Genomic DNA, 21,723 nt, shown 5'->3' with positions numbered 1-21,723 from the left:
CGAGCCCTGCGTCGGGCTCTGGGCTGATGGCTCAGAGCCTGGAGCCTGTTTCCGATTCTGTGTCTCCCTCTCTCTCTGACCCTCCCCCGTTCATGCTCTGTCTCTCTCTGTCCCAAAAATAAATAAACGTTGAAAAAAAAAATTTTTAAATGCTGACATCCTGGAATTTGGCAAAATTTGATCAAATTCAGTAAATAGTAGTATTGAATCAGTGTCGATTTTCTGATCTTGATCATTTTACTATGATTGCATAAGAGCAAGTTGGTTTCTAATTTTGTTTTTTAAGAAAGATACATGGGGGTCCCCTGGATGGCTCAGTCGGTTAAGCGTCCGACTTCAGCTCAGGTCATGGTCTCACGGTTCTTGAGTTCCAGCCCCGCGTCAGGCTCTGTGCTGACAGCTCAGAGCCTGGAGCCTGCTTCCAATTCTGTGTCTCCCTCTCTGTGCCCCTCCCCGGGTTTCTCTCTCTCAAAAATAAATAAACATTAAAAAAATTTTTTTAAACACATGGGGTGCCTGGACTAAGCCTGGGGCTTAGTCAGTTAAGCGTTCGACTTCGGCTCCGGTCATGATCTCACGGTTCATGGGTTCGAGCCCCAAGTCGGGCTCTGTGCTGACAGCTCAGAGCCTGAAGCCTGCTTCGTATTGTGTCTCCCTCTCTCTCTGCCTCTCCTTTACTTGTGCTCTGTCTCTCTCTCTCTGAAAAACAGATAAATATTAAAAATAATAATAACAAATTAAAGAAGAAAAGAAAATACACACTAAAGCATTTAGAGGTACAGGGCCTTCCTGTCTACAACTCACTCTTAAATGTCTCAGGAGTGCAGAATGAGCAAGTGTGATCGACATGTGGGGAAGCTGGGTTTGGGAAGCTGGGTGCAGGGTAAATGAGAGTTTTGTACGATTGTTACGACTTTTATCTAAACCAAAAATTATTTCAAAATAAAAAAGTTTCTTCAAAATCAATCACCCAGATCAATCGAATCAAAAACTCTAGAGGCACCGGGGCGCCTGGGTGGCTCAGTTGGCCAAGCGACCGACTCTTGGTGTCAGCTCAGGTCTTGATCTCAGTGAGATCGAGCCCCAAGTCAGGCTCTGCACTGACAGCGCGAAGCTTGCTTGCGGCTCTCTCCCCCCACCTCTCTCTGCGCCTCCCCCACTCACGGTTGCACACGCGGGCGCGATCTCTCTCTCTCAAAATAAATAAACATAAAAGAAAATCCTCTAGAGGCACCAATAACGAAAAGATGCTCAACATCATTAGTCATCAACGGATCAAAACCACATGGAGACACCACACCCACTAGAATGGCTTGTATAAAAAAAAAATCAGATGATAACGGGAGAAGGCAGAAATGTTGAGAAAAGGGAACCCTCCAATGCTGCTGATGGGAATGGAAAATGGTGCAGCCACTTTGAAAACCAGTCTAGGGGTTCCTCGAAGAATTAAACACAGAGTTACCATGTGGCCCAGCAATTCCATGCCTTGGTACGCACCCAAGAGAGACAAAAGCATATGTCCACACAGAGGCTGGTACATGAATGTTCGTAGCAGCATTATTCACAACAGCCAAAAGGTGGAAATACCCCCACATGTCCAGTCGGCGTGCCGTATCCATGCCATGGAATCGTCCTCAGCCGTGAAAGAGTAGAATCCTGACACATGGTACAAAATAGATGAACCCTGAGTACATTATTGCCAGATGAAAGAAACCAGTCACAAAAGGCCGCATATCGTACGATTCCTTTGAAATGAAATGTCGACCACATCTGGGAAATCTACAGAGACAGGAAATAGATTAGTGGTTGCTTAGGGCTGGGGGGAGGATGGTGGGATAGAGAGGTAACAGCAAAAGGAAAGGGGCTTCTTTTTGAGGTGATTAAAATGTTTTAAAATTGTGATGGTTGCACCCCTAGGAACACGCTAAACACCATTGGCCTGGACCTTTTGAAACGGTGAGTTGTCTGGTATTTGAATGCTACCTCGATAGGACTGTTAGAAACGAATCCTCTAGGGGGTGTGATTGAGCATCCCTGATGCTGAGTTTTCAGAGCCCTCCCAGGGACTCCAGGGAGCAGTCAGGCTGGGAACCACAGGCGGACCGTTACTCTGTGTTGGGGCTATATGAATACGTGTTTTAAACCATCCTGTTGTTTCACAGCCAGGGTGATGTCCTCCGGGATCCAAAATTCCGCGACTCTGGGAATTCTATTCGTCTAATTCACAGCCTGTAGTTTAATCAGCGGTCTGTGTTCAGATGGGCCACCGCATTGCCCTCCGCCAGCAGGCTGGGAGTTGTCTGGAACGGGAAGCCTGACTTGCCCATTGGACCAGACAGTGCCAGCCACAATGGTCTCAGGTTGTTGAGTTCAACAGACAGCTTGCAGCAGAGGCCAGGTATGGCACAGAAGTAATACATTTTGTGTTGATTTTCATCGACTTTCTTCCCTTAAACTGATTCCTCTTATTTTTTTTTTTTTTAATTTTTTTGGAATCTCTTAATCCCTTCACCCATTTCGCCCAAAATTGGTTCTATTTTTGATGTGTCCTCCAGCCGTCAGCTGTCGGCACTCCTGGATGGCGTGACACCAGCAGAGCATTATCCCCGATGAATCACAGCCGAGGTACTTTTCCACTGCCCCCCCCCCCATCCTTTCTTAAAGCCCTGTCACCTCGCATTGTGGAGACCTGTGTCCCTCTTTCCCGATGGCCTCCACCTCTTGTAGGCGGCGTCTGGGCACTCAGGCCTAGCCTAGTTCCTGGCACCCGGTCATTAAATGACTTCACCGTCGCTTAAAAAAGAAGAGCCGCCACTTTAGAGATCAGGCCTGAAAGGCGCACCAGCGTTCCCCGTCCTGAAGACCTGTGGCTGGAGAGAGGGGAGGGAGAGATAACCCGACCCCTCAGCTACAGGAAGACCCAGCCCAACCACCCTGATCCTTCAAAGGGGATTCAGGAAATCCTCACTAATGGCCCAGCTTCCCTAGTTTGAGATTCCAGAGGAAGCACGGTAGCGACCCAGAGAGATGCTAATACGCCAAGCAAGAAATGCAGGATACAAACAAAAGTGTGTGTGGGGCTCGCCCCGCCCCTGATTGTTAAGAAACTGACTGTCAGGCTCCAACGTGGGCAGAACAAAGCCTGAGGCTAATTCTGGGTGGAGGGGTGGAGGGGTGGAGGGGTGAAGAGGTGGGGGGGTGGAGACTGATTGGTGATATTTTCTGTACCGAGCAGCCATTCTGGAGGAGATAGGCAAAAGTAAAGGAAGAGAAGGTCAGAAAGCCGGAGGCCTTTGCCATCAGTGAAAGCCAAGTTCCCGGGCATGCTCTCCCTGCAGCGGAAGCTCCCCGTCTGAGGACCCCCGACACTGGCCCATGCTCCTGCCTGTGGTCACTCCTTGTCCCTCAGGCCCTTCAAACCCACCCTGTCCCACCACTGAGCTCAGCACCTGCTCCTGATCCTTTGTGGACGCGGCCCATGCCTGCCTTTTACACAGCCAGCAAACAGTTGAGTGTGCACGAGTGCTGAGCCCTGAATAACGCCCCAAATTTATAGATTGTTCCAAATCTGTATTTTCTGACGTTAAAAGAAAGTTTGTTAACGTTTATTTTTGAGGGAGGTGGGGAGAGGCAGAGAGAGAGAGGCTCCGCTCTATCAGCGCAAAGCCCGACTCGGGGCTTGAACTCACAAACAGAGAGAGCAACCTGAGCCCAAGTGGGACGCTCAACCAACTGAGCCACCCAGGCGCCCCTATGTTTTCTGACATTTTAAAACGAGGATGCTTTTTCGAGTTTTTAAATCCAAGACATCCGTACATCTTTTTGAAGTCTTCAGTGAAGCTCTGTCTGGACATGACCTATTCACTCCCTACTTCCCCCTTTCTGTGTCCCCATTTCTAGCGGCCTGTGCCCTGCTCCCTGGCACAAGGAAATAGCCGTGCGAACGCTATAGAGGTCACGACTCCCAGGATACCTTTAAAGGTGGTGTTTAAACATCACAGCGTAATTTAAAACTAATCACGACAGGGGCTTAGTCAGTTAAGCGTCTGACTTTGGCTCAGGTCATGATCTCATGGTTTGTGAGTTCGAGCCCCCTTCTTGGGATTCTTTCTCTCCCCCTCTCTCTCTGCCACTCCTGGCTCATGCTTTCTTTCTCTCTCAAAATAAATAAAGGCAAATAAATAAGTAAACAAAAAATCTCTTAAATTATAAAAATAAAAAATCTTAAAAATTAAAAATAAATATAACAATCAGGACAGTTTGGTCCGGGCATACAGACAAACATATAACTCACTGGAATAGGAGGGAGCCCAGATCAGACTCAGACATCAAGCAGTAACCTGATTTAACAAAAGCATAACTGATGTAGGGTCTTCTCAATAAATGGCACTGAACCATTTGGCTATTGATATGGAAGAAAAATGAGCTAGGTCCCATGTCAAAATTAAAATTTTTCAAAGTGGATCATAGACCTAAATTTGAAAAGTAAAAACAATGCAGAGTTCAGGAGAAAGGTTCCCGACAGGAAAATATCTTTACGACCCCAGGGTAGGCAGAGATTTCATAAACAGGACACAGAAATCACTAACTATTTAAAAACCTGACAAGTATGATGTAATTAAAATAAGTAATTTCTGTTCATCCAAAATGAAAATCATCCACTGGGAGAAGATACTTACAATACTGTATCTAAACAAGGACCCATACTTGGAATATACAACTCCACAAAAAGAAAGACAAATGAAGAGAAAAAAAAAAAATATGAGACAAAGACTTCACAAAAGATGATCTACGAATAGCCAATGATGTCAGGAAAATACAGAGTAAAACAATGACACACGCCTACAAGAATTGCTAAAATTAAAAAGGCTAACAACCCCAAGGCAGGAGGAATTCTAGGGTGACCTCCAAGCTTTCCGGCCCCTGGTATGCACCCCTGGAAAATCCCCTCCCCTGAAATATAGGTAGGACCATGGATATGCTGCTGCAATTAGGTTGTATTAAATGCCAAAGTCAGGGGCGCCTGGGTGGCTCAGTTGGTTGAGCATCTGACCCTTGATTTCGGCTCAGGTCATGATCTTGTGGTTCATGAGTTCAAGCCTCACATGGGGCTCTGCGCTGACGTGCAGAGCCTGCTTGGGATTCTCTCTCTGCCCCCCCCCCCCCCCCCCCCCGCTCATGCTCTCTCTGTCTCTCTCTCCCAAAATAAATAAACTTTTTTAAAAATGCCAAAGACAGAGGGATTTTGCAGATGTTAAAAGTAATCACTCTAACCTTGAGTTAATCAGCAGGAGGAGACCCTGGTAGGCCTGACCTCATGAGGCATGCGCCAAGCTTAGGGATTCTCCAGCCGCCCTTGAAGGAGCCACCGTGAGTTCTGCGGCTGCACAGAAATGAATTTGGCCACAACACTGGGCTTAGAAGAAGGACCACAAGTTGCCACAGCTCCCCATGCCCCTGCCTCCTATCTACATATCATCCGTGCTAGATGCCGGGGCAGAAGCCAGAATGTCAGCTCCCTGGGGACAGATGCCTCTATCCTGCCATCTCTCATAGAACCCGACACATTGCAAGGGCTCAGCAGATTTTAAGTTCCTTATTGAGACATGGAAGGGTTGGTTGTATGTGTGCAACTCAAGTGAAATACAGGATTTTTGAATTTTAATTCTTTGCATATCCTCATCTGAATTTAAAAGACAATTTTTTTTTTACTATTTGCAACTTTGCTGGTACATCTACGGGGTAGATTCAAATATTCCTTGCCCTCCCAATAGGAGGATTATAGCAGGTCGAATCAAATAACGTTGCTGATATTTGGTCATTTTTTGACTTACTAAAGTGGCAATCTTATACGGTTCAACCTCATACTTCGCTGCCCTTTTGACGTCAGGCTGGATCGTATCATTTTCTCTGACCAACGAAATGCAGGCATTAATGGCATGTGTCACTTAAGTCTTAGGAGGGGTTACATGACTGCGTATCTTTTCCCTCTTCCGTGATTTTCCCTCTTTCTCCATTTTCCAGATAGAGGTTGCCCGATGCGGGGCTCGAACCCGCGAACCACGAGATCATGCCCTGAACTCAAGTCAGACGCTTCGCTGACTGAGCCACCCAGTGAAGAGCAGAGCTGTGGCCAAGCCGTGGGGGACACGAAGCAGGATCAATAAGCCTGTATGGTTATAAGCCTCTGAGGTATTTGCTGCAGCAGCAAAACCTAGTACATTCCATGAGACAGTCTGCCGTGTAATAGGGGTAACTTCTGTGTGTCTCCCTCCCTCATGTTTCTTTTTTTGAATGTTTATTTATTTATTTTGAGAGAGTGCGAGAGCACAAACTCTCACACAAATGGGGGAGGGGCGGGTAGAGAGAGGGAGAGAGAGAATCCCAAGCAGGCTTCGCACTATCAGCGATGAGCCTGACTCAGGGCTCGAACTCACCAACTGTGAGATCGTGACCGGAGCCGAAGTCAAGCGTCAAGACACCCAACTGACCGAGCCACCCGGGCGCCCCATCCCTCTTCTTTCTTACGCTCCAGAGTTGGCGGCAAAATGTCTTGTCCCCGGGAAACCCTTGGGAAAGGATGATAGCGTTTAATCAAGCACAGTCTTTCTTCTGATGGAAAAAAACTGGCTGAGCACAACCAAAGACGTTTTGTAACATTTATTAATGCCTGCTCTACCTTTAAGCCTAAGGACAAGAAGCCGTCAGGAGCCAAGCTCTATTACGTCAGCAAACATTCCAGAACAATTAAGGCCCCTTGAAGGCTGAAATGGAACAGTTTCCAGAATCAGAACGAAATGCAGTTGTCAGCATGTATCTGTTAGCTCCTCTTCCTGGGCTGCCCGTTACTCTAGGCAGGGGAATGTGATGCCTCCTATAGCGCTGACACCGTACCCAAGGCAGGAGAAGTAGAAGCTAGGACTAGACCACGAAGGGTCTTTGTAGACCATGGGATATAGTCATTGTCTGAAGAACAATGGGAAAGTATCAAAGGTCTTCACCCAGTGAGTGAACAATCTCATATTTGAACTGGGAGAAGAGATTGTAGGGAAACAGGGGAAACAGGGATGGAATAGAAATTTTCTCAGAAATCACAAATCAGGGGCGCCTGGCTGGCTCAGTTGGTAGAGTGTGAAACTCTTGACCTCAGGGTTCTACGTTCGAGCCCCACTTTGAGTGTAGCGATTACTTCAAAATAAAATATTTTTAAAAAGGCAATAAACACTGAAAAATATTTTTTAAAGAAATTACAAATTGCTTTTTAGACAAAATTTTAAAAAATCTTAAATAAGCCAGCATCTACGGAGCAAATGAAATGTCTGTCAAAACAAACAAATAAAAATCACCTCTGAAAAAATTCTTGAGGCCAACAGGTTTCATGGTTGAATTCCTGGGAACTTTAAGTAAACAGATAATCTCATTTTCTTTGAGAGAGAAGGTTGGGGGGGAGAAATGAAAAACTTCCCAATTCATTTTACAAAGCAGACACACGCCGATACTAAAACTTCTAAAAGAAAGCACCCCTTCTCCCCCTGAAAAAAACATACAAGTCAATATTACTTATGGGTACAGGTATGGGGCCACTAAAAACAAGCAAATCATTCTGCACTGCATTAAAGAATGGAACAAGCATGCAAGAATGCTGTGTTATTCCGAATTGCGTTAATATAATTTTTCATACCATCCCAAATCCCAAAAAGTATCTCATGAAATTCCATATCCATTCCTGAGAGGATTTTTTTTTTTTTTTGGTGTCTAAAAAATAAGGAACTTCTTTAACGTGATGAAGAATACCTTAAGTCAACAGCCAGCGTCATATATAATAATAAAACACCAGAGACAATCCTATTAATATCTGGACTAAAACAAGGGTGCCAAGCACTAGATGTTCAGTGCAATTCAGTATTAACCACGAGTTCTTTGGGGGGGAAAATTTACTATAAATTTTACTGATTTGAGGGATATATAGCACGATTTACAAATAGTAATACAATGTACAATACTCTTTATTGTGAATTCCATATAGGCAACTGGTTTTCACAGAATGCTTTTTTTTTTTAATTTTTTTTAAACGTTTATTTATTATTAAGAGGCAGAGGGAGACAGAGCATGAGCAGGAGAGGGGCAGAGAGAGAAGACACAGAATCCGAAGCGGGCTCCAGGCTCTGAGCTGTCAGCACAGAGCCCGATGCGGGGCTCAAACTCGCAAACCCCGAGATCATGACCTGAGCCGAAGTCGGACGCTCAACCGACTGAGCCACCCAGGCACCCCCAGAATGCTTTCTTAATTATCAACCAGGGGTTAGCAAACTGGCCCGCAGGCCAAATCAGTCCATCTCCTGGTTTCCTACAACCTGCAAACTAACAATAGCTTTTACATTCTTGAATGGCTGAAAAAAATCAAAAAGAATCGTATTTCGTGGCACCAGAAAATTATATGAAATTCAAGTGGCACACTTCAGCCAGCTCACGATCTCGCGGTCCGTGAGTTCGAGCCCCGCGTCGGGCTCTGGGCTGATGGCTCAGAGCCTGGAGCCTGTTTCCGATTCTGTGTCTCCCTCTCTCTCTGCCCCTCCCCCGTTCATGCTCTGTCTCTCTCTGTCCCAAAAAAATAAATAAACGTTGAAAAAAAATTAAAAAAAAAAAAGAAATTCAAGTGGCACAAGTTCCACAAATAAAGTTGTATTGGAACACTGCCTGACTTAATTCTGTGTCGTCTGTGGCTGCTTTCCCTGTGCAATGGCAGAGTGAGTAGTTGTGACAGAGGCCTATGGCCTGCAAAGCCTAAAACATTTACTATCTTGCCCTTGACAAGAAGAGGTGCCAACCCCTCGCCTAGACGATCAACAGAAGAGTAAGTCAAGCCCTCCATTGTAGCACCTGCCAGTTTCCAGGGTAAACATTCCCACTGTGGCCAGTTACCAGTATGGCGTTGCTGAATTCAGAGCAGGGAGAGAGGCACCGAGCACAGCATTATGTAGTGTTTCAGCCTTGCAGGTACACAGCGTGAATAACTGCCAGGGTACAGATAATAATAAGGTTCAGTAAAATAACCAGGATGTGAGGACTTGCACTTAGTACCTTTCTTCCGGATGAAACTTATTTATTTTTTATTTTTTAAATGTTTATCGAGAGAGGGAGAGAGAATCCCAAGCAGGCTCCATACTCAGCACAGAGCCCGACACGGAGCTGGATCTCACCAGACCATGGTGAGATCTCTGGATGGTCTCTGGATCATGACCTGAGCCCAAATCAAGAGTCGGACGCTTAACCGACTGAGCCACCCAGTTACCCTGATGTAACTTATTTGACGGTAGGTTTTGATAGTCTAATCTTAATCATGGGTGTGTGTGACAACAAGCGTGCAAAATTCCCCCACAGTCAGCAGTTGACTTACAAGCCAGTCCCAGCACCACCCCCGACCTGGAGTGACCAATGGGAGGGCTGAGATGTCAGCTCTCCAGCCTGTGTCCACACCACATCCCACAGAAATGGGGAGAACACCCTTCTCTATGCCCACCCTGCCTCCGTGGTCCTTCTAGTCACTCCTAGCTCCACAACGCAGCTGTGTTCAGAGGACCCAGAGTCTCCACTGCCTTCAGGCACACAGCGTCTTCTCTGCACATCCCCTCCCCACAAATGCAAACGCTCCCAGGAAGGGCCCGAGTCGGGAGAACCACCTGTCCACAGAGCCACCAAACATGGCAGAGACCCGGAGTTTCGTCTCTGCTGTCACAGGAACAAGCACCCTGACGATGTTATAAATTTAACCTAATTGCAGGTTTTTAAAAAGTGGGATTTTTTTTGGAAGTCAAAAATGAGGATTTGGAGGTTCAAAAATAGAACAGAAAAACATCTTTGATATTAAAATGTATTGTAAGCTGCAATTACTAATGCTGTATGCTCCTGGCAGAGAAATAGTCATATCCGTGTTCTAGAAAGTTCAGAAATGGACTCCAATGTAAACAATTACTGCCTGAGTGCTAGAGACTGAAGGTGGGTGGCCCCCTCCAATTAATGTGTTGAAACCTAACCCCCAAGGTGATGGTACTAGGAGAGAAGGGCCTTCGGGAGGTGACAGGTCACGAAGGCACCGTTGTCACCCTTGTAAGACAGACCCCTGAGAGCTCCCTTGCCCCCTCCGCCATGTGAGGACCCAGTGACAAGACAGTCATCTCTTACCCAGGAAGCGGACCTTCATCAGACACCAAACCTGTTGGTGCCTCAGTCCGAGCCTTCCAGCTTCCAGAACTGTGAGACATAAATTTCTGCTGTTTCTAAGCCACCGAGTCTATGGCATTCTGTTAATAACAGCCCACTCTGGCTAAGACACTGATACGAGTAGTATTTCAAATCAGTGGGAAGAAACAGATTTTTAAAACTCCCCAAGAAATAGATTTAAACTAAAAGCACGGAGACACTGCTGAGCGTCTGCACTGGGGTCGGTTGATGGAGGCTATCAGATCTTTCCTTATTACTATTTGCCAGAATTAACTCCAGATGGAATCAGCTTTGAGGAGTAAAAAGTTACAATAAATGTATTGAGAGATGTCGGAGGTATATAGATTCCTATGTGTGTGGAAAATTACTCTCCAGGCATGACAGCAAAGGCAAAATCCATAAAGAAAAAGACACTCATAAACAGACGCACGTAAATGAAAGACAAGTGGTAAACAAGGATATTTAAATATAGAAGATGAATAGAGGACGAAGGTTGGTAGTTCCGACACACAGAATTCTTGGCAACAGGAAAAATTCAAGCAGCACTCAGAAAAATAGATAGGGACAAAAACAGTCATCCACAAAAAGGGCGAATGGAAGTGGTCAGTTAACATTTAAAAAAGTGAACTCCCAACAGTTTTCAAGCGAGCATAAATTAAGATCTCAACAAGACGCCCTTTTTTCCAGTCAGAATGCCCCAAAATGATGAAACCCAGTGCTGTCCAGGATGCGAGGAGATGGGCACTCTCATGCACTATCGGCGGGAGCGGGAACGAATGCGCCCTTCCTACAAGGTGGTTTGGCCATATCGAGAGATGTGAAGGTCGCACACCCACAAGTCCCACAAACCCGCGTGGAGGGACGCGCAGCCCCTGGAGGCAAAGACGCAGCTTGCAGTGTTGTTAGAATTGCAAAGTTGCGGGGGTGGGGGTGGGGGGGGCACCTGGATGGCTCAGTGGGTTGAGCAAATGACTTCGGCTCAGGTCATGATCTCATGGTCTGTGAGTTCAAGCCCTGTGTCGGGCTCTGTGCTGACAGCTCAGAGCCCGGAGCCTGCTTCAGATTCTGTGTCTCCCTCTTTCTCTGCCCCTCCCCCCAATCACGTTCTCCTCTCTCTCTCTCTCTCTCTCTCAAAAATAAATAAACATTAAAAATCAATTTGTTTTAAAGAATTGCATAGCTGGAAACAATCAAAAGGTCCAGTAACAGAACAGGTAGAGACTTTTGCACAGAAACACACAAGACCAAAGGTTGAAGCCTCTAGAAGTAGGAGTGTTGATCCATATTTATTGCCAGATGATGGTGTCCACAATATCCTATGGCATGGAAAAAAGGCTACAAAAAAGCCTGTAGAACATGGTCCCAAACTCGTTAAGTGTGCCCGTGTACGCACGTAAATGAGCACGAAGGTGCACCCAGAACCAAGCGCTGGACTGTCAGGTGCTTTCTACTTTTATTATTCTGTCTGGGGCGTGTCAGGCGGCTTCTACTCAAATGTAAATTGAACGTGCAAGTGTGTGAAAGGGGCCCGTGACCTTCCCAACAGCTGTGGGCAACTGTTGAAGCCGCTGCATTGGTGAAGGGCTTTTATAGAACCGCCAGGCCTACCAGCATGTCTGAATTTTGCTTCCTGTCTCCTTGACTGCTCTTCTGGGCCAATCTAATCAACAAAGAGCTCGATTTGGGCTCTTTCCACTTTCTAATCTCTTCCAAATTTTGAAGTCATTGGTTTTTAAAAGGAACTGTAGGGGAGAGAGAAAAGCTCTTTAGTCAGCCCAGAGTTTGAGAGCAGAAGCTTACATTGAATTCCAGTTCCAATGAACAGAGTTGAATGTTGGCTTACGAAGGGAGAGGGAATCGGGTATTTTGGGGTCATCCTGGCTTATGTTGTGGGAAAGTTGAGAAAGTGTAACGCCTCAAGGAGAAAGCTGCATCTTAGCAAGAACTGAAGGGCGAGTGGAGTCACAAGGCAAAGATGACCGGGACAGTGGCGTCCAATGAGGGGCAGCAAGAATTAAGGCAGAGAGGTGGGGAAACCAGGAAACGAAGAATGGTTCGGTTGAACTGGAACATGGGATATACAAGAAGCGACGTGTGAGGGGCGCCTGGGGGGCTCAGTTGGCTAAGCTTCCAACTTCGGCTCAGGTCATGGTCCCATGGTTCATGGGTTTGAGCCCCTCATCAGGCTCTGTGCTGTCAGCTCGGAGCCTGCAGCCTGCTTCGGATTCTGTGTCTCCCTCTCTCTCTGCCCCTCCTCTACTCATGGTCTCTCTGTCTCTCTCAAAAATAAACATTAAAAAACAAAACAAAACAAAAAAAAGCAGCAGCAACATGTGAGAAGGTGGGAGGGCCCTGAAATTAAGCTAAGTTTAAACACTGCTTCACAAGAAGAGTGTTTCATAAACGGGGAACTCAGACTTGTTCTCCAGGGATCACAGGTGCTTTATGAGAAATAATGCATTTCACACTTGAATTTTAATTTTTAAAAGACTCATAAGCTGGACTTACATGGCCTCCTTATACCTGAATACTACCACTTTATTTTGGTGTCCACGTTTGTGTTTGTAACCACCTCGGCGCCAGGTAAAATACAGAGGATATCATCATCTGCCACATAAACAACGTCTTCACATTTGTTCATATATTTTGAGTTGAAGACAAAAGGAGTTCTTGCACCATATACTTTGCTCAACTCCATGCAAATACATTTGAAAACTTGGGATGTAATTTTCAAGGTATATGATTTAACAGAACTGGTTCTAGAAGAGACAGACAACCTAAGCACATCAATTTTCTAAAGGAAATGAGGAAGTCGTCAGATACACCCTCCCAAAAGGGGTCCAGAGGGGACCCTAAGTATAGCACCAACTCTATAGAGTAATAATCTCAACTCTCTTTAGACAGGCCAGAGTGGGAGGAGAAAGGACAACACGAGCAGTGACATGAACTGAGACAGTGAACATGAGGTAAAAAGTGAAAGTCACAAAGGAACGCAGGTCACTGGGACTAACAGCCCCTATTTGGAAACAGTAAATAAGGTTCCACGGGCAATAGATGTTCCCATTACGAAGGCAGCAAAGGCAGAGGCCAAAACGGGCTTTGACACAGTAATCTTCTAAATCATAGAAAGTTCTCCACATTTCCCATCCACTCCTTCCCCGTCAACCTCTCGCCGGGCCAACCACACTGCTGACGAAAACTAGTGTGACTGGTACAAGTATTGTAGTTTGAAAGGGAGAAAGAGGCAACGAGCCTGTAAGTGAAGATTTAAGTTTTTGCACCATTTTGGACCCTTCAAATTCCAAATCAACATCTGCAAATGTATTGTCATGTCACCTAGTTTTTACTCACTGGGTACCTTCTCCTCTTCTGGGACCTTTGGAGGGCCCCTCTGGCACAAAGCTTCTGTCACCCGCTCAGTCACTCACTGACCACCTCGGTCTCTCCACGTGTGGTTTTCCACGCTTGATTTGATCACGTACCGTATATTTCTTTCCGCAGATTCCTTGTGGATGGTCTTCGTCATCTTCCAAGATCCCTGTCGTGGGCATATCATACACCGAAGACACCGATTTGACCCGAGATCTTACACTAGAAGGTCAAAAGCTCCTTCACATGGAAGAACACCTCACTCCTACCCTACAAGTGATTATAACCAGTCTCCACAACTAGTTCCAATGCAAGAATTTGGCATCTGGAAACTATTTTATTTAATAGTCCTTCTTCTAGTAATCTTACTAAGTATATATATAAACGGCAAGGCTTAACATCTCTCAGGGAGGTTACGATCAGGATACTTACGTACTATTGGTTCTCCAATGTTAACTTTAAATGTATAAAGAAAGTATTATTTTCCAATTTCTAACATTTGAAATACTATGGTTCTGGGAAATGTTAAAAATAGATTTAATGAAAAGTCAACTAATTTAATAATCTGGAGATAGTACAATTAAGCAAAGAATAGTTTTCAAGACTTCTACGGAGACAGTAATACCATACTAGTTAAGAGCCCAAACCTTGTTACCAAAATAATTGGATTTTAAATCTAATATGACTAAGTGTACTTCCAAACCTGAAAAATGGGAGGCGAGTGTGACTATAACGGCAGTAAGAAGGGATCCTTGTTTTGTATCTTGACTGAATTTGGGTCAAAATCCTGGTTATAATATTTTACTATAGTGTTTCAGTATGTTATCACTGGGGAAAACTGAATAAAGGATATCCAAGAACTCTGTATTATTCCTTAACAACTACATGTGAATTTGTAATTATCTCCAAATAGAAAGTTTAATTGGTCTTTTGCAAATGTTAACTTAAATTGTAATTTCAAAACTATCCTATGCAATTACATTTCTTTTCTAACTTCTATGATGAGTGAAATAGACAAAGTCAAACAGACTACAAATTACTTTATTTTAAATTTAGCAATGACCTAACCAGAAGGTGGCACTGTTCCCACATCCCTAGACCACGGTAAGGGACTGTCACTTTAAACATCATGAAAACGGAATACTAAGGTTTTACCAATCAAAACTGTAAACGCTAACCCCAATTCAGTAATATTTTCAATAAGTCTTAGATGAGATTTGAAAAAGTACAATTTTCATAAATCATTAAAAAATAAACAACATATAAAATAATCAATTTTGGGTCTGCATAACATGGAAGGTGGCAAATGGAAAATACAAAGCCATCTAACTACGTGTATTTTCATCATGTCCTGTGTAGACTGGCAAACCCGTCCAGAGACCAGGAAGATTCTTACCCAGTCTGGTGTGAAGCTGTTCTATCGCTGCACTTTTTTTTTTTTTTTTTTATTTAAAAAAAATTTTTTTTTTTCAACGTTTATTTATTTTTGGGACAGAGAGAGACAGAGCATGAACGGGGGAGGGGCAGAGAGAGAGGGAGACACAGAATCGGAAACAGGCTCCAGGCTCTGAGCCATCAGCCCAGAGCCCGACGCGGGGCTCGAACTCACAGACCGCGAGATCGTGACCTGGCTGAAGTCGGACGCTTAACCGACTGCGCCACCCAGGCGCCCCAATCGCTGCACTTTTTAATACAAGTATCTCCTGCCTCGCCAACTGTTAACGTTTTGACAAAGGTATGGGAACGACTTGAAGACTTCTGAACAGCAACTAGGGTAAGAGAAAAGCTGAGAAAGGAATCTCATTTTCTGTGAAAGCCACGAAGTTTCGAACTTTCTCGTTTTGGGCTTTTTAAAAATAAAAACATGTAAAATCTTTTCAGGGAAAGAAAATTAAATTGCACCAGTTAACAAGAATTACTAAGACAGACTTTCTCCAATTCCATCGCTATTAGATGCTGGATCCAGGAGCAGACACGGACGATTTGTTACCAACAGCGGGTCTGCAAAAAGCAGCCTTTAACGCCCGACAAGCAGTTTCATGAGTACATGTCAACGGCCCGTCTGGGGATCAAAATGCCCTCTGCACCCAGCCTCGCTCAGGCCGGGTCCAGTCTAACCGATAACCACGCGCTGCAAAAGCAGCTTGGACGATTCAAACTATGCTCTGAAGCCAACATATCTAGTACTGCTTTTGAGAACGTGTTTTTCTTTTGTTTGAGGTAAGCAAAATAATCAAGCTCTTTTTCCCAAAAACAATCATCTTTTCTCGTGCAACTTTCGTTCCAGCTGTGCCTTCCAAAGGCCACCAAATAGTTACTCCGTCCTTAAACATGGAAATTCAAGTCAACTAACCAAACGGATTTTGTACTAGTTCTGGTTGCCTGTTCACATCAGAAACTGAACCAAACTGAACGAGAAGTAAGTTAGAATTTGAAGTTTATTTTCAAATCATTACAGTGTTCATACCAGTTTGACATTATAAAGTAGCAGACGTAAAAGTAAACACTGGGAAGCACGTGTATATTCCCATTCTGAAAGAAGACGTGTTCTATATACAGAAAAAAAAAATGCAGCAAATATTAAGGTATTCAAAGTAATTTTCTGACAATTCAGAGGTGACATATTTACAAGAAAAGTATAAGTTTTAAAATAATTAAATAATTTTCATAGAATTATAAAAGTATTGAGATAAATATTAGGAGACCCTGACAATCACAAGAACATTTTCCTACGCTACTGAATATGAGGGGTAGTTCTATAAAAAGTCCCAAAATAGAGCTAATATTTTGCCACTATGAAATATATCAAATTACCAATACCAAAATATGCTAAAATAAACATGCAACGTAGAAGCTGTACCAAAGAAAAAAGCGTTAGGCTCCTGAATATTGCAAACTGTCTACACAAGATTTCTTAGGTATGTTCATGAAAGAGTAACCTTCAAAAGAGCCACTGAAATGGGCATATCATCAGAAAAAGTGACAACTACTTAAAACCTTTCCATTCTACCATTTTCGAATATAGCTGCAAAAAAGGAAACAATCGAAATGTGCCTTTTCGAAATATTAGCTTATGAATAAAAAAAGTTGAGTGGCACACTTGACGCTTTTGGATTTTTAAACTGATTCTATGACAATTCCAATGCAATAAATAGTAAACTCTGGACCCCACTGCTGGAGCAGGAAATCTCTCCCTCTCTTTCTCAAACAAGAGTCATCTTAGAAAATGAAAAGGGGAAGCAGTGACACGTATGAATTCCAAAACAAAACGGCACAGTAAGATGGCAAAGTATCATAAAAACAGCAGCATGTGAGATTCAAGACTATTTTCTTAAAGCAAACATTTAAGAATCAACCATAAAGACGATACCTCAAACTCGTCTATTATTCAACACTTGAAACTAAGGATTTCTCAGAGCGGTGCTTACACTGATGACGTCCCCGTGATTAAATGTATACTCAAATGTGTGTTTTAAAACACGAATATTGCACAGGCAGTAGAATAAAAGCATTCTGGCATCTCAAACATAAGATGATATCTTACTTAACACAAAAAACTATGCTAGTGACAATTAATTTTATCTCAATGTTTAAAACCAATCACATAGGACTTTTGAGCACGTTCATCTGACAACGTTCTCAAGCAAGATGAGAAGACACAGGCACTTGAATGTGATTAGTGACAAAAGGAGAGGCATGACTAAGGGCAGTTATGTCTTCACATACAAACTCACAGTCTTTCACTGATCCAAATATAGAAAGAAGAACTATTTATAAAACCTTGATAAGAAAATCAGATCTCCCAGAAATTTCACACCAAGTCATTTTCACCATTTCACAAAGCAATGATTGCTTAAGGTCCTAAGCTTTTTCAAACACATGTCCAAGATACAGTTGTCTGAATTAGTTTCCCCCCCCCCCCCTCCGACCCCCCTGGGCAACCTCCAACCCTCGCTAAACGGTCCGGTGATAATCTCTGCGGCAAAACTTGCTACTCACCTTCATAACCAGAGCATCAAAAGTGGTGATCATTTCCAAACTGTCCACGTCGTAGTATAAATTTTACAGCACCACAGACATCATGATTTCAGTTACCTTAGTCTGACCATATTTCATTCAATAATATTAACCAGTAAGAATGTGTAAATATCAAGCATCTAATAGGAAGTCAAAGTAGCATTTTAAAAACAACCAAAATAATTAATAAGCATTTTTAATGTTTTACGTGGTGAAACATTTAAATTGTCGAATTCCCTAGGAAAAAAAATACCACGCACACATTTTCATCACCCAAGCGAGAGCACACGAAGCTTCAGACAGTTGATACTGAAACACTTAGGTTTTTTTCTTTCGTTCGTTCGTTGTGTTTTGTTTTGTTTTGTTTTAAGGAAATTACATTTCGTTTGGCCACTCCCGAGATCCTTGGTTTACCAGCTTATGAAGAGTACATCTAAGAGGCAGTATAATCTATGTATTAAAAACCATTTCACCCTTTATCATCTTTGGCTAGAAGCCTCGTGAGAGGAAACAGGGGCTGGGGAGGAGGAGGGGGCGGGGGGGGGGGCGCGTGCTTCGTCTTACACGTCACTGACCGGAAGGCTTGCATCATCCAAGTCCACCGGGTCACAATCTTTATCCTGAGGGCCAGTTTTACTTGGAGGTTTGAGCGGAGCGCGTTCAGTCACTTTGGAAGCTGGTTCTCTTGGAGAGACAGTCTGGACCTTGAAGTTCCCTGGCTTGACCTTGGCAAGAGATTCGTAAAATCCTCGCTTCTCCACGGTAAAGCTTGAGACCAAAGAGTTGCTGCGAGAGGCCGTGCAAAGGGAGGCGGCGGCTGCGGCGCTGGCAGAGCGGAAAGCGTGCTTGGGGTCTGGAGGACAGCTGGGATGCTCCTGGAAAGAGGACAGGCCGTCAGACACAGTCAAACATTAACGACGGAGTTAGTAACTCAGCGTGAGACTTTACTCTCTGAAAAACAAACAAAACACACACACACACGGAGCAGAAGCATGAGCCATGCAGCAAACGTGTGCACGTTCCTTCCCAAAGCAATGCATTTTTAGGAGTGAGGTTAAAGCAAGGACAGTCCACAACCATTTCCACTAAGAAACCAGTCCTGTCACCAAAGCTCTGCCACTCGAAGCCTCGGTCAGCCTGCACCGGAATGTGGCGCTGCAGCCGCAGCTGAGCGGGTGTGTGAGAGGGCCCTGTGGCGTCGGGTCACGTAAGAGTGTGTTCTAGTCTCTCGATCAACACTAGGGATCGTCCCACGTATTTTAGAAAGATAAAAAATAAAAATGCAGGATATAAAAATGAAAGGCCCTATTTTTTCAATAAGCAGAACTCACTATTTTTCAAGCCTACGGTTCTGTCTGGCAGTCTGACCAACCTTCGTTTTTCTGCCCTGAGTTTCATGGCAGCGGATAATTGTGCCGCCTTTCCACTTCCTCTTAACTGTATTTATTCAGTTTTGAACACGTCCTTGATTCTCATGGCCTGAGATTTTAATGGCAGCAAAGGGTACATATTTAATCATTCATTAAATCTGTGGCGAAATAATGGTCAGTTGTGACTCTTAATTCCCACTCGCTTCTAACTTAAGATATCCTTAAATAGGACCGTTCCAAATGCATTGCCATGTAGTTCCCGGTGTGCTGTGCTCATGTATGACACTCGTGGCTTTGAAAACAAAGTGCTACAAGTTCACAAAACACTCTAGATTCTCACGAGCTGGCTAAATTTCGCCTGAGATTGAAAATGCCATGCAAACTACAGTAACGTGGAATTTATCCAATGCATAAGCGTGCATGAGTTTGCATAGATTATTAGAACAAGGGTGCAGTGCAGTGGTGTAGCATCAAAAATCTCAAAATACATAAAATACAGAAGTTGAAACTTGTGGCAATTCGGTAAATTAATTTTTAGGACAGCTTAATGCGACTTGTTCAATTAGTAAGGTTCTATTGCTCTTTCATGATTTATCTTTTCTCGTTGTTGTTTAAATATACGTATCCAACCGGATGACCAGAGGGAAATAGTTTGCGTTAGTGTTGACAAAGTCAGTTACGATAACTGCAAAAGGCAGTTTGGTTAACTCAACTTTCTACGATCAGTTGTGAGTAGTGAGTAAGTCCGGGCCCTCTAGTAAGAAGGCACGTTTGCGTGAGAGCCCACATACGTGCTGCATTCACCAGTTCTTGATGTATACCTCTGTATACAAGGATTCGACAGCCTTCTGGCCTGCCGCATCTGGAACACAGTGCAAAGCTAAGATTAGAGTTAACCTATACTGAGGAGAGGGAGGAAAAGAGAAAGTTCTGCCGACAGTTACAGCTAGAGAGTCCACTTCGCCCCCACCACAAAGCACGAAACACAAGTGCCCTTCTCCAAGTTTCCCTGTTTCCCCACAGACAGTGTTTTTGCAGAGAGTCTCATATTGGGCTGCTGAAAAGGTCACATAAAACACAGGCAGTTACAAAATTAACAGGTGTGAAAGTGACTTCTAAGATATTCCAGAAAGGATATAAGGAGACTCATTTAAGAAATGACAAACATGGATTTGTTTTTACCGATCTGTAGTTTATCACTACCAGGAAACTACCAGAAAAATACCAAAAGCGCAGAATATCTGGCATTTACAATGAACCTGTAAAAGGTAATATAAGGCTTTCATGCTGCATGTTAGACTACATTCTGTGGACAGAAGTGCTACATTTCAAGACACTTAAAATGTTTTTTTCTATTCCTCAGTAGAATATTTATGTTTTCAGATGAAAGCAGTGACCAAAGTGCCCTACAGCCAAGTCTTATTCCTATGATGTACCTGAACGTGATAAATTAAAAATTAAAAACACTTCTCTTGTTATTTCTGAGAATGTTTAACATTTCAGTTTTACTCTCATATCATCACAGAGACAATTATGATAGTGAAAAGCAGCGGGCTTCTAAATTACTCTACCAGAAAATGAGAACGAGGACACGCAATGGAAAATAGTGACGGAGAACACGAAGTTGTATTTCGGGTTCCAGCTGCTCCATTCAACGGCCTTATGGTGCTAGCAAGCCAAAAACACCTTAACTGAAATTCGAGGCAGTAGAGGAGAAATGGAGACTTTCACCAAACTGTGTTATGCTACAATTTAAGGCGCTTTACAGGATTAGGCCACATCCCGTACTGAGAATTTGTCAAGTTGTAACAAATCCAGACCTACTGACAAGTAAGAACTCCTAAAACAAAGCAAGGAAACGTTCATTCTTTAGTTGCCCTGCTTGTGCATTTAAGACAATACAATGCACAGAAAGTTATATATACATAACACTACAAGGAAGCATTAAATTAGAAATGCATTATTTTTTTGCAAGTCCAATTGGTACGAAAGTCAACATGCAAATAAATCTCAATACAGAAAGAAACCAGAAGGATTAGGGGGAGAGGAAGGAAAATAACTCGACAGGATGGGGGGGACCCTAGGGAGTATCACCCCAGAGAACAGGAAACATACAGAAGATGCTGATCGGCCAGGTCCCCGCTGCGCTACAATGGCACCAGAGACTGCTTTAATCCAACTGTGCATCTCTTCAGGGCTATCAGCCTAAGGGAAAGAAAGGACTCATTCAGTCAATTCGTCCCCCAAATCAGCTCCTACATCTACAAATCCAACGTATTCATGTTGGTAAATTACAGTGTCAACAACAAAATCATTCCAAGGCAATGGTTTCCAAAAACTTTGAGAGTCACTTTTTTAAGTCAGGTTTTGCCGGGTAAGTTATTACAGAGACGTAAGTTGGGCACCTGATGCTTTAAGATCAGACACATCAGAAAGTCAATATGAATACTTCTGGAGAGAAAGCGAGAGGAAGAAGTCAAAGACAAAGCTTCTCATTTTGCTCTATCTACTGCTATATCGTCTGACTCTGCTACGAGAGTATTTATGTAACTGCGGAGTTAAAAAGCCATTTGACATAAGTTTATGTATTATTTTTCTAGAGATCATTTCTAGTACTACACTAACTACTGAAAGTAGTTTTGGTGGTCATATTCCAAAGTATCATATTCCTTGACAGGACCTTGCTTTCCAACGTGAATTAAAACCTTATTATGACTTTAAATCCAACCAAACAAAACCTAAGAGG

The 21,723-nt window shown here is 43.6% G+C and overlaps 1 protein-coding gene and 1 long non-coding RNA gene across 9 annotated transcripts in view; one reads left to right on the top strand and one right to left on the bottom strand.

Annotated features, from left to right (window-relative positions):
• The first annotated feature begins 1,201 nt into the window (after positions 1 to 1,201).
• LOC123577441 lies at positions 1,202 to 14,777 on the top strand. The gene is made up of 3 exons (XR_006701845.1): positions 1,202 to 2,398; positions 2,556 to 2,625; positions 13,723 to 14,777. It is a non-coding gene; the product is annotated as an uncharacterized LOC123577441 (long non-coding RNA).
• A 1,233-nt stretch (positions 14,778 to 16,010) lies between these two features.
• PLEKHA1 (pleckstrin homology domain containing A1) overlaps positions 16,011 to 21,723 on the bottom strand; it is a 58,109-nt gene continuing 52,396 nt past the window's right edge. For 3 of the 8 annotated variants that reach the window (XM_045439738.1, XM_045439741.1, XM_045439744.1), the window contains 2 exons: positions 21,093 to 21,182; positions 16,011 to 18,482 (listed from right to left, as the gene is read on the bottom strand). In XM_045439738.1, coding sequence (XP_045295694.1) covers positions 18,168 to 18,482; positions 21,093 to 21,182 — 405 coding nt within the window. In that variant the 3' untranslated portion in view covers positions 16,011 to 18,167. Of the gene's footprint in view, positions 18,483 to 19,768; positions 19,840 to 21,092; positions 21,183 to 21,723 lie in introns of all 8 variants that reach the window. The other 5 variants (XM_045439742.1, XM_045439739.1, XR_006701844.1 and 2 more) reach the window with 5 other exon arrangements.

This window comes from Leopardus geoffroyi, chromosome D2 (genome assembly GCF_018350155.1).
Source record: "Leopardus geoffroyi isolate Oge1 chromosome D2, O.geoffroyi_Oge1_pat1.0, whole genome shotgun sequence".
NCBI classification, from domain to species: domain Eukaryota; kingdom Metazoa; phylum Chordata; class Mammalia; order Carnivora; family Felidae; genus Leopardus; species Leopardus geoffroyi.
This window is presented reverse-complemented; position numbering and strand designations above follow the sequence as displayed.